This window comes from Ornithodoros turicata, chromosome 8 (assembly GCF_037126465.1).
Source record: "Ornithodoros turicata isolate Travis chromosome 8, ASM3712646v1, whole genome shotgun sequence".
NCBI lineage: Eukaryota > Metazoa > Arthropoda > Arachnida > Ixodida > Argasidae > Ornithodoros > Ornithodoros turicata.
Genome location: NC_088208.1, coordinates 20,936,719 through 20,950,150, shown reverse-complemented (window position 1 = coordinate 20,950,150; position 13,432 = coordinate 20,936,719). Strand labels below are relative to the sequence as shown.

At 46.3% G+C, this 13,432-nt stretch overlaps 1 protein-coding gene across 3 annotated transcripts in view; it reads left to right on the top strand.

Annotated features, from left to right (window-relative positions):
• The window catches only part of LOC135366657 (neurogenic locus notch homolog protein 4-like), a 69,699-nt gene that overhangs the window by 38,281 nt on the left and 17,986 nt on the right, over positions 1–13,432 (top strand). For all 3 annotated transcript variants that reach the window (XM_064599462.1, XM_064599460.1, XM_064599461.1), the window contains exon 3: positions 13,001–13,113. In XM_064599462.1, the coding sequence (XP_064455532.1) occupies positions 13,001–13,113 (113 nt within the window). The remainder of the gene's footprint in view (positions 1–13,000; positions 13,114–13,432) is intronic.

Genomic DNA, 13,432 nt, shown 5'->3' with positions numbered 1-13,432 from the left:
TTTTACTTCTAATATAGAGGTTTATAATACGGTATCCGAACGCTTCGGGCCCTAATGAAATTCGGTGTCGTCACTGCGCATGCGTTGGAACCAATCACTGTTTCAGGTATTGGAGGCGGACGTTATTTTTCTAGAATAGCCTGGGTACCCTCTGAAAACAGAGGGGGGGGGGGGGGGGGGGTGTCGAGGTAGCTTGCCGTTGTTGGCCGCACTCAAGTGGGCATCGTCACGACTATAGCCAAAAAAAAAAGGAAAAGAAGGTGGGAGAAAGGGGAGTTGAGGACTTCAAAGTGATGTAGAAGCAGGATGACCGGTACTGATGGGACGGAAGCACACTGTAGGTGTGAGGTGCACTAGAGTGGTCTCTCCGCTAGGCCCGTTGCTTGGAGAAAGCGCACGAGGCCGCGAGTTTTTGAAAGTCGTTCCGTTCCGTCTGAAAACAGAACTTCACCACATAGCACGGTGGAGGCCAACCATTGCACAGAATGATACCTTTATCGCTCGCGATTTGTAGAAAGCGCGGGGCGTACGCCTCCCGTTTTCAACCAACCAGGGGGCAGAAGGATGTCATTCGGGATGGTTATTGGCTAAGAACGTGCTATGTGGTGAAGTTCTGTTTTCAGAGTGTACCCAAACCTCGTCCCAATTGGAACTTGCGCCGCTCTCGCGCGGCGCGAGATGTTGCTAGATAGGTAGGCCTACGGAAAAGAAGTAAAGGGAACGCGCATCCTTTAGTGTAACATTAATTCAACAACGATATTTATGACAAAACTTGTATTCTTCAAATTTTAAATGATTTTCGTGCGCAAAATGAACATTGTGACAGTCTCCTGTAAAGCGTGCTTTCACTGCACTGTCGCAGTGTACGTAGGAGAAGCAACCGTCCGCATCGCTTGCTATCCCAGGCAGCACAACATCTTGACCCAATATTGGACCAAGATGCACTGTAAGAAAAAAGGGTGTAAAAGGGTGGTAAAAGCAATTACCATATACCCAAATTGCTACAAAAAGGCGTACGCATTCCTCCCTCGCCGATTCAGAAGCGTTAACCCTATCGTTCGTAGGCAGCACACTCTTAAAAATGAACTTCACCGCATAGCACGCTCCTAGCCAAAATCTCGAATGATATCGTTATCTGCCCTGATTTGTTGAAAACGGGAGGCGTACGCCTTTTTTGGTGACACTTATGCTGTTCATAATTGTCACAAAAAAGGCGTACGCCTCCCGTTTTCAACAAATCAGGGCAGATAACGATATCATTCGAGATTATGGTTGGCTAGGAGCGTGCTGTGCGGTGAAGTTCATTTTTAAGAGTGCAGGTAAAACTTTGCAACCTTTTAGGCACAAGATATGCGACAACTATTACCTCCTAAAAGGTGTAACTGCTCCATCTTTTTTTCTAAGAGTGCATCGGTTGTGCTGCTTGGGATCCCACGTCGTTCAGCAACATTGGCGTGCAGCTCAGCAATATTGCGAAAACATTCCCTTCCCAAGAAATTTTCAAATGGACGTCCTAGCGCATACGGCTACTTTGAAGACGGCGTAAATTGCACGGGCCCTTTCACAAACAATGCAATCCTCCGGGTAACGCGGCACTGAAGCGTAGCCCCGACAGCCCGTCAGGGACCGGAAACGGAAATCAAACGGGAGGAGGCCAGATTATTTCCGGTACATTACTTACTTGGCGCGAACGGCCAGTGAAAAGTTGGGAGTTGCCTTCGTCAGCGAACCACAGGAGGTGAGGATACGGATGGGAGGGAAAGGAAATTTCCTCGGCAATCAATCGTCATTTTCGCAGCAGATGCGGCGGTTGCCGTGAAAGGATTTCCTTGGCCCAGTTCAGCGCGGCTGTCTGCTGACGATGAGATTGAAGCGGACGTGACGTCATGAGACTTTGCAGGTTGCCAGCTCTGTGGAGAAATACATCAGTCTCGTTTGGAGTGGAAGTGTGCCGCTGTGTCGGCTCGTTGGAGCGCGTTCTTTGTTATGGAGTTCAAAAAGAATGCGGGGGGGAATAGTATTTCGCCGTTGACATTAATATCGATATTTCTTCGGGTCTTACACGTATACACTCTTAAAAATGAACTTCACCGCATAGCACGCTCCTAGCCAACCATCAGCTCGAATGATATCGTTATCTGCCCGGATTTGTTGAAAACGGGAGGCGTACGCCTTTTTTGTGACAATTATGAACAGCATAAGTGTCACAAAAAAGGCGTACGCCTCCCGTTTTCAACAAATCAGAGCAGAAAACGATATCATTCGAGATGATGGTTGGCTAGGAGCGTGCTATGCGGTGAAGTTCATTTCTAAGAGTGTACGCCGTCACGACTACAGCAAAAAGAAAAAAACAAGAAAAATAACGAAGAAGAAAGAAAAGAAGAATGAGAAAAAGAAGAACAGAACTTCACCGCATAGCACACTCTGCTCCAACCATTGCCACGAATGATAGGGTTACCGCTTCTAATTCGAAGAAAGCGGGGGTGTACGCTTCTTTTGTGGCAAGTTGGATATATGATATAGCTCACACAAAAAGGCGTACGCCCCTCTCTCTTCGATGCACAAGCGATAACCCTATCATTCGTGGCAATGATTGGCGCGCCGCGTGCTCTGCGGTGAAGTTTTGTTTTTAGAATGTAGGTAACAAATAGTTACCGTATACACTTCATCGCTGGAACAACGTAAAAAAATAACTTTTTTTAGATAAAAAATCCGCACATATTCGTGGCCGCTGAGGAACGCACCGCCTTCAACATCATTTGCAACCACTTACAAGCACTTACAACCACATACGAAGGCACTTACACCACCACTTACAAGAACAACTTACATTTACAACAACCGCGTACAGAACGAGCGAAAATTCGTACCCGGAGCAGGTCCATCTCACACTCTTAAAAATGAACTTCACCTCATAGCACACTCTAAGCCAACCATAATCTGGAATGATATCGTTATCTGCCCTGATTTGTTGAAAACGGGAGGCGTACGCCTTTTTGTGACACTTATGCTGTTCATAATTGTCACAAAAAAGGCGTCCGCCTCCCGTTTTCAACAAATCAAGGCAGATAACGATATCATTCCAGATTACGGTTGGCTAAGAGCGCGCTATGCGGTGAAGTTCATTTTTAAGAGTGCAGTGACGCCTGAAAAGCCCTCGCCACAAAAATCATTCTCATTCTCCGTTACCCCCCATTTATGCGCCGCTAGCTATCACCGTTGGTCACATAAATGAAGACGGAGGGCACACAATTTCTGCGAATCATAAAGAACGGGTATATACACGGGCGCGTTATGCCTACGAGGCAGGGCGGTGTCCACGCCCTTTTCAATTATTTCTCGGGAAACGGGAACAAATTATCATTCATGGCAGCGACGAGCGCGCGGCGGCGCCAGATGTCGCCGCATTCGCAGCATCCCGTTTTTGAGGCGTGCCCTTTTTCCTCTTCCCTTTTTTTTTTCCTTTTTCACTTTTCTTTCCGCGAACGTCCTGCTCATCAGAGTGGAATCATGCCATATGTGCGAATAGCAGTAGGCAGAGATTTTTTTTTTTTTTCTATGGTGTGCTACGAAAGATATTCCAATTTTCCTTATACTTTCTTATTCCGTGTTAGCGCAGCGAAGCAACTGTGGCTACGAACGGCGTACAGGCGTAGACAGGTGGAGAGAGGACAGCAGGAGGGAGTGGGGGCACAGGGGGATTTGTATGCGTCCTAGGCCGACTTCATGGGGGGGGGGGGAGAGGGACTGTGTCGACATTCGTCTGGGACATCTTCCGAAAACCCAGGGAAAACTTCATACAGCAGAGCCAGTGGTAGGATCGAACCCACCACACTCTTAGAAAAAAAGTGTGGAGCAGTTACACCTTTTAGGAGGTAATAGTTGTCGCATATGTTGTGCCTAAGAGGTTGCAACGTTCTACCTGCTCCCTACGAATGATAGGGTTACCGCTTCTCATTTGGTGAGCGAGGGGGCGTACGCCTTTTTGTAGCAATTTTGATATATGATAATTGATTTTATCACCCTTTTACACCCTTTGTGAGACGCCGTGTTGACCTACACTCTTAGAAATGAACTTCACCGCAAAGCACGCTCCTAGCCAACCATAATCTCTAATGATACCGTTATCTGCCGTGATTTGCTGAAAACGGGAGGGGTACGCCTTTTTTGTGACAATTATGAACAGCATAAGTGTCACAGAAAAGGCGTACATCTCCCGTTTTCAACAAATCAGGGCAGATAACGATATCATTCGACATTATGGTTGGCTAGGAGCGTGCTATGCAGTGAAGTTCATTTTTAAGAGTGTACACTCTTAGAAATGAACTTCACGGCATAGCACGCTCCTAGCCAACCATCATCTCGAACGATATAGTTATCGTTGAAAACGGGAGGCGTACGCCTTTTTTTTTGTGACACTTATGCTGTTCATAATTCTCACATTCATGTTGGCTAAAGCGTGTTATGCGGTGAAGTTCATTTCTAAGAGTGTAGGTAGTAACTATGGAACGTACCACCTTTTCACACCTTTTCTTTTTCTTTTTTTTCTTAGAGTGCACATCCCAGTCGTCAGCTCGACCCTGGCTACCACAAGCGAGCGGGACGCCTTAACCAGCCCGACCATGCTGCTGGTGCGAGGGATATATGACGACTATATTACTCGTACACTCTTAGAAATGAACTTCACCACATAGCACTCTCCTAGCCAACCATCATCCCGAATGACAACGTTCTCGCCCCTGATTTGCTGAAAACGGGAGGAGGAGCCTATTTTGTGCCGTGCATAATGGCACAAAATAGGCTCCTCCTACCGTTTTCAGCAAATCAGGGGCGAGAACGTTGTCATTCGGGATGATGGTTGGCTAGGAGCGTGCTATGTGGTGAAGTTCATTTCTAAGAGTGTACTTGCCGCTTTCCCGCAGAACCACCTTGGGTGCGCTAATTGTCGTTTACGAACAACAAACTCTGCTCCACCTATGTTCGCTCTATACTTCCCTTATCTCGTGAAAGGGTTTGCCCAGTTAAACGATCACCCCAAGAGCCTCCAGCACGAAACGAGATAGTATATACGCAAGACGGGCGGTATATGATACCTTACTTCGCCTACACTCGTAACAGCGGTCCACGCTCATAACCGTAAACCGTTAACGACTCCCCCTGGCGGTGTGCATCGGGCCATCGTTAACTGTATCGGCTAAATACTGCTCTCGGCGCGGGCGAGCGACATCTCGTGGTCGATATGAATCGGGGCAGCGACCTCTCGACATACAACAACAACAACAACAACAACAATTTATTTTGAGATGATGATACATAACGAAAAATTCGCAACATGAAAAAATTCCTGCACAACAACGACGACTTTATTTTAAGGTGTTGTTGCTGTGCAGGAATCTTACGTCATGTATCATCATAATGTGTGAAGGTGTGATTCGTCATTATAAGGTGTGAAGGGGCTCATTACTTCATTGCCCGCTCACCACCAGCAATGCACTCTCAGAAAAAAAGGGTGGAACAGTTACACCTTTTAGGAGGTATGTTACACTTTTTAGGAGGTAATAGTTGTCGCGTATGTTGTGCCTAAAAGGTTGCAAAGTTCTACCTGCTACCTCACTCTCACGCCACGAATGATAGGGTTACCGCTTCTGATTCAGTGAGCGAGGGGGGCGTACGCCTTTTTGTAGCAATTTGGATATATGATAATTGATTTTACCACCCTTTTACACCCTTTATCAGACGCTATGTTGACTTACACTCTTAAAAATGAACTTCACCACATAGCACGCTCGTAGCCAACCATCATCCCGAATGACAACGTTCTCGCCCCTGATTTGTTGAAAACGGGGGCATGAGCCTATTTTGTGCCGTGCATAATGCCACAAAATAGGCTCCTCCCCCGTTGTCAACAAATCAGGGGCGAGAACGTTGTCATTCGGGATGATGGTTGGCTACGAGCGTGCTATGTGGTGAAGTTCATTTCTAAGAGTGTAGGTGGTAACTAGAGAAGTTACCACCTTTTCACACCCTTTTTTTCTTAGAGTGTGGGGTAGAGTATCGCCCCTGGCGATGAAACTCCCCATTCACCCTCTTAAAATAAAGTTGTTATTGTTGTTGTTGTTATTTTAAGGTGATGAATGAGGAGTTTCACTCCCCATTCATAATCAATCACGAAGCGAAAAAAAAACAAATAAATATTCATTCTTTACGCGTTTCAGATCTATGTTTTTGTTAAACATGGAACTGTAACAGCACTGGACAACACTTAAAATAATTTCGAGATGAAGAGGACCGAATGATTTCAAGGTGCCGAACACGAACGCGCTCTAAAAAAAAATTTAAAAACGGCGAAGCCTTCCCCTTCCCCATTGGGAGAGGGTACTTCATCTATCACATCTGTCATCGCTGTCGCGATGGTCTCGCACGTGCCGCGTATTGATTCGCACGAGCTGCATCATCCCCACGTAATATTCTAGTGGAAGAAGAGAGAGACGAGATACGAGACAGTGCACAAGGACGCGGACAACTATACGCCGGCTGCCTTGTGCTCTGCTTCGCGCAGACTTGTGCGTAACGCGTTACTAGTAATAATCAATTACTTTTTTGAGTAATTTTTCGAGTAATCAGTTACTTTAAAGTCAAAGTAATTTTTCGAGTAATCAATTACTTTTCTGAGTAATCGATTACGCAGTAACTGATTACTTTCCGGGCAGAGACTAACTCATCTTTTAGATGTTCTGCCCCAAGTCAAGATCTTCGTGCCGTCAACCTTTGTTCTGGAATTTCAGGGTCTCTCCCCCTAATCTGTTCCTACACCAGTGTGGTGGTATACCTTTGTGGTAGCTTTGGAGGTTTAGTGAGTCATGGGGAAGTTCCACGCACGATCTTCCACAATCGGGTCAACGTCTTCCCGGGCGATAACTACAGTAGACGTACATATTTTTGGGTTATTTCAGCTGTTCCACTGTTGAACTTTCCTTTTTTTTTTTTTTGCTGAGGCACACAAAGACGGGTATAATTTGCGTGAATGCAGAGTAACGACCGGAGTAACGCGTTACTTTTCTACTCGTTACTCAATTACATTTGAAGTCCTGTAATTGGTAACGGTAATCAATTACTTTTTCCGTACAAGTAACGGTAACGGAAATCAATTACTTTTTTCGAGTAACGGGCACAAGTCTGGCTTCGCGTTTGTACAAGATGCGCGTCTACAACCAGCACGCTCTTCTTGTTTTATAGTTAACTGACAGTGTTTGCTTTTTTTTTTCCCTCTGCTACCATTCTATAGTATAGGGAATGTAGAATTTCGTAATTCAATGCAGTGAATCCGATATTCGATATCTGTATCCCAGCTGTTTTCTTTTGTTTGCTTGAAAGCATTAGGGAATAGCAAGCCCACACCGTGGCTAACCTTTCCCTTCCCTTTTTTCTTACCTTGCATTAAACATATCCCCCCCCCCCCTCCGATATGCGCTGTCTGATTCGAGAAGAAAAACGTTACGTTGACTTGGCACCTTTCCAAGTTCGATTTCTAAAAGGAATCGATATCTCGCGAATGAAAATTGATCAAAGTGCTTGTAAGTCATGGCAAAAGTTCGCGTAACACAAATACCGTTCACCCCCATAGCTTTCAGACAAGTCGATTTTTAACAGAATTTTCCGACACGTTACGTGAGACACCCCCGTATGTGTACATCAGTGCGATCCCCCACGCCCCACCCCAAACATGAAAACGCGTTCCCTACCTTTTCCCTATTGCCCAGTGACGTCACACCAACAATCAACTCAGAAACCACATCACCGAACTAACTAACGCAACCCGAAACGACTGCCGCGGTGGTCGTGGTAATTAGCCCGGAAGATTCTCTCCTTACCAAATCCTAATCGAACGAGGAGGACTCCCGGCATGAAGCGCTAACCACTAACGACTTGCGCGCCGAAAGTGGGGGCTAAATGTTCCGGACGGCAAGAGCGACACATTGCGGTCGATACAGAGGACTGTCTGCTTAGGCGTCCAAGAAATGGAAAGGATCGACCTGATGGTGTATCGACCGGTTGTCACTGGCAAGGCGAGGGCCCCTTAATAATCTTCAACTGCATCGGCATCGCGTTGGAGGGGGCTTTCAGACGCTGCTGCTGCTGCTGTCACTTGTCAGACACGGCCGACGCTTCGGGGTAGAAATAGTTTCGAGCTGTTCCGACCTGTTTAATGGCGGTCCGAACAGCGCCGCGGCTAAGCCCCGTTACTTATACTGCGGTAATGTATGGCTCTGACAGGCAGGGTATAGGTTTTGACGAGTGCTGTGGTACGCAGATTGGTATGTTGTGCGCATTTATCCCGTATTTTATTAATGTTACGGTATATGTTATGCATTGACTCTCGGCAAAGTATATTGCGCGAAAGCTAATCCATATGGACTCCGGCAAAGCGCAATACCTATATAGAACCTCATTCCCGCACGAATTATGGTCAACAACACCTACACTCTTAAAAATGAACTTCACTGCACAGCACGGTCCTAGCCAACCATAATCTTTAATGATATCGTTATCTGCCCCCATTTGTTCAAAACGGGAGGCGTACGCCTTTTCTGTGACAATTATGAACAGCATAAGTGTCACGAAAAAGGCGTACGCCCCCCGTTTTCAACAAATCAGGGCAAATAGCGATATCAGTAAAGATGATGGTTGGCTAGGAGCGTGCTATGCGGTGAAGTTCATTTTTAAGAGTGTACGATGGAAAATTCCGGGATTTTTGAACGAATTCCCTAGTATTTTTGAACTTTTGCAAAATAATTAAAACGATTAAAGCTGCTTTAGTAGACGTAACATTGTAATAATTTCCAACAATATAATGTGGAGATTATATGCTTGTTACGACCTCATGCGATCTAGTTAACGTCAGCTTCCGGACAGAGTTGGCTGCACTGTCGCGAAATTGTTTGCTTCGCTTTGCTTTCCGCGCGAGCGTGCAGAACATACTAGCAAACGACAAAGCCATTATTTTCATTCGCAGGGATCGGGAAAACTGCAGTAAGCTTGTCGAATTTGTTGATTGCAATCAACTCCTGGACTGTTACTGTAGGGAATGAAATCATTTTGGCCCAAATATGGCGCGCGGGCGTGCCGAGAGAAGCGATTTTGTTGCAGCTCCCATAGACTCCCATGTATCGAAAATTTGACAAACTTTAATTCACCAAAAATCAGTCGATCGCGTCAGGCCTTCAAAAATATGTCATTCCCTAGATAGACTCGAGGGGAACACGCCTGCACCTGTTCCTTGAAGAAATTTGGTGAGGTTTACGAGAATCCTATGAATAAAAATCCCCCATACACTTTCTTAAGAAGTGAGTCCGCCTTAAATTGTTGTTGGAGTTGGAGTTGGAATTAAAACGGAAAATATGGAGATGGTGGCTCCTACAAAACACAGGAGCCGGCTACTCCACAACACTTCACCTCCTAGAGTAAGTTTAGTGGTTGTGTTGGTAAACCGTTATTGGTCATTTTCATTAAAAACCTTACAAATTTATTTTCATTTGTGTAAAATTATAACCGTTCAAGGTTGGTCGGTTGTTATGAAAATGAAAAATATTAAGATGTTGGCCCAACATTGGGCCGGCTTCTTCAGCACGTGAGATTAGGTCTCGCCGTCCAACGTTTGAAGGCACGCAGGTCCTTATGTACTAGTGACATTCGTAAATTGCTTTCTGACACAACTATTAATCTGCAAGTCTATATTTTTCTTTTCTTTCGCTCGTGGCATGAGCGTGGCATGCTTTCCGCATGCCACGAAACACCTCTCGTCAACATGCTGCATTAATCCACCGAATGCGCCTCGATGTGGCCTTTACAGCTCAGTGGCGTTACCGCTTGAGACAAGTTGACTCTCCCACCTGCTACCACTGAGGTGCTCTTGAGGATCTGGAGCACATTCTTCTTCATTGCCTCCACTACCAACCTTCCGTAACCGCACTCTCCGAGTCTCTTCGACAGCTGGACTCTCGCCCCTTCTCCCTATCGAAATTGCTTGGTCCCTGGCCCAATCCAGCCCAGCAACGATCTGCGCTCAAAGATCTTTTGACATTTCTGGACACCATCTGGCCTCGATTGTTATTATTATTATTATTATTATGGTGAAGGGGCTCGTTATTTTATTCCCCACATCCCCAACATCAATGGGGTAGAGGATCGCCTCTGGCGATGAACCTCCCCACTCTCCAAAGTCAAAATAAAGTTGTTGTCGTTCTTTTCTTTCTTTTTTCTTTTGGCATGTGAGATTTCTGTTTCGTACTGCTTCCTGCTGTCATTTGCATTTTCTCTAGGATTACATGGCCTCGTCAGGCACGCCTTTGCCGTGCCTCACAAGACAAATCGTCCTGAATAAGCAAACGAATGAGTACATATATTTTCCAGGGCTTGTGGTGTGTACCTGTGGTGTGGTGTGGTGTGGTGTGTGGTTTGAGAACGAGGCTGGCGGTATTTGTGTCAGAACGGATGTGTCAGTACGGTGCGGCCACGATACACTCTAAGAATATAGCTTGACCACATAACGCGATGAAGGCTCATCGCTGCACAGCACGGCCCCGTTAGAGCTCACCATTAGTGGAAAGCGTGCGGGGGTACGGCTTTTTGTGACAGTTAACATCACTGCGCGAGTGCCACAAGAAAGGCGTACTCATCCAGTTTTCAAGGAGGACATCGGGACAATGGTCGGCTAGAAGTGGGTCATGTGATGGGGTTCTCTTACTCTTCTACTTCTTCTTGTGCTTCTTATTTTCTTATTATTATTATTTTCTTCTTCCTTTCCTCTTTCTCTTCTGTTTTTTTTTATTTCCTTCTTCTCCTTCCCTCCTCCTCCTCCTCTTCCTCACGGACATTGGCCGCGATCCACAAGTTTTGTTCTATAAGAGTGGGACCAGTCAAAATCGTCATCACTTTCTGAAGACAAAATCCGTACTCGTAGAGATTTGCCCAGGATTGTCACCTCGGGGGGGGGGGGGGGGGTGAGGACGAGGGTGACGGTCATATATCTCCTGACCTTTCGAGCTTTTTCGTTTTTTTAAGGGGTTTGTGAAATATTTCTGAGCGTTAAGGTGGTATACGGGGGTGCTGAGAAAACCCCCCTGCGTCCTCGGACTTTTAAAGGCTTAACGTGTTTTATTTAGAACTTGTAGAGTTATATAATTGCGCAATAACTATAGATCTCGTTATTTATTACGACCATTATGATCCTATGATATTGAGAACGTACGCGTAATCACCACGTAATCATCACGTAATGTACGTCGGTTACACGGCGTACATCAGCACGCCTCGCGGGCACGAGGAGCGATAGTGGAAACGGACGGAGCTCTGATCCCCGTTATCCGGAAGAGAAAAACGAAAAAAAAAAAAGGCTACAGAAAGACAACCGAATGGATGAGGACGATATAAAAGTATATCCGCTTAATGCGGATCTATATATAACTAGGGATATCCCTTGATGCCCGTATGGAGCGATGTGGGAGGAGGAAGAGGCGGTGGGTAACTTAGGCGCTCATGCACGTGAGGACAATGGACGGCGAATGGATGACGGCGATGAACGGATCTGTTTGGTAACCCTCTTGAGCAATCGGGGATACAGGATTGTTGTAGGGTAATAAAGACGGTCCATATTTAGAAGGTTGCGTCTCCCCGTAATGGTTGTCTCTCAATATACCGCGGCGATGGATGGTGATAAAGCCAACTGGACGTTTGCAATTCTATAGGGAATGTGGAGCTCCGTCTCGATGCGCACCTGTGAGCCGCTTTAAACGAAACGGAATTACGTTTAGGATCGATATCGGCTGCAGTGAGTATGGCTGCATAATGCCACAAAAATGGCGTACGCCCCCCCCCTTTTTTTCTCAGAAGATCAGGGGAAAGAACGTTGTCACTTGGGATGATGAGCGTGCCATGCGGTGAAGTTCTGTTTTTAGAGTGTACACACTTTTAAAACAGAGGGGGGGGGGGGGTAATGGCAGGATCGGCTCGCCGTTGTTGGCCACACAGAAGTGGGCGTCGTCACGGCTAAAGCCAAAAAAGAAAAAAAGAAAGACGTATGGAGGATAGAAGATGAAAGGTGGAGATGCGTAGAGAGGTGCATGAGTTCGTCGGGGAGTGCAGAGTGTTAGGGGGGCCGTTGAGCAAGACCCGCCTTCTGCAGAAAGAGAATAAGCTTCACCGCATAGCAGCCTCTTAGCCAACCACCGTGTCCGAATGACGTGGTTCTGCCCCCTGACTGGTTAAAAGCTGGAGGAGTCTGCCTTTTTTGCGACACTTATGCAGTTATGTTAATGGCCACAAAAAAGGGGTACGCCCCGCGCTTTCCACGAATCAGGAGTGCTAACGGAATCATCCGCTGTAATCGTTGGCCTTGACCGTGCTACGTGGCGAAGTTTTGTTTTTAGACTGCGTACACTCTTAAAAATGAACTTCACCGCATAGCGCGCTCCTAGCCAACCATCATCTCGAATGATATCGCTATTTACCCTGATTTGCTGAAAACGGGAGGCGTACGCCTTTTCTGTGACACTTATGCTGTTCATAATTGTCACAAAAAAGGCGTACGCCTCCCACTTTCAACAAATCAGGTCAAATAACGATATCACTTGAGATGATGGTTGGCTAGGAGCGTGCTATGAGGTGAAGTTCATTTTTAAGAGTGTACGCTTAGTAGAACAGTTACACCCTTAATTCCCTTAATGAGAGACAATTTGCATGCTACACCAAGAAGGTGAATATTTCAACTACGGCGACTACTGGTGCTACGTTTCTACCCATAACGAGGCACCACTGATTAGATATTGTGCTGTCATACAACAATCCTTCCCTTTATTCGAGGAACAGGATGTGGACAATGAAATGAATGTAGATGCATTTGTGTGGATGAGATTACGAAAAGAGACCACAGGCGGTGGCTCCGTCAAAGTTCGGTTACGTACAGGGCATTGATGAAGTAATGACCGCATTGATTTCTTTGCAGGTGACCTGCCATCTTGCGGGCTGTCGTGGCACGTCCACGAGCAAAGCGGCACCAGAAGATATCGATCCCAGCAAAGTGATTTCCGTCGTGCTGCAGAACCAGGACTCCATGGAGTAAGTTACATGTCCTTGTCCTTGAAATATGCAGCCGTACACGCGGAGGCTGTTGGGGTTGCTGACCCCATAATTATGAGCAGGCTCACGATTGTAGCTGAGAGACGAGGCGAGAAAAAGAGATGAGGGTAGGAGGCGATGAGGAGCGAGCGATCCATGATTTTCAGGTCCCTCGAGTCCAAGCATTCTAGACGAGTTCCGTTTTTATGACCCAATTCCAAATACGAAGACGCTGCGGGCAGTTCCATGGGCGCCTATGCTGCTCCTCCTCATTTTTGGAAAACGTGGGGCGTACGCCCTTTTCTGACAACTAACATAA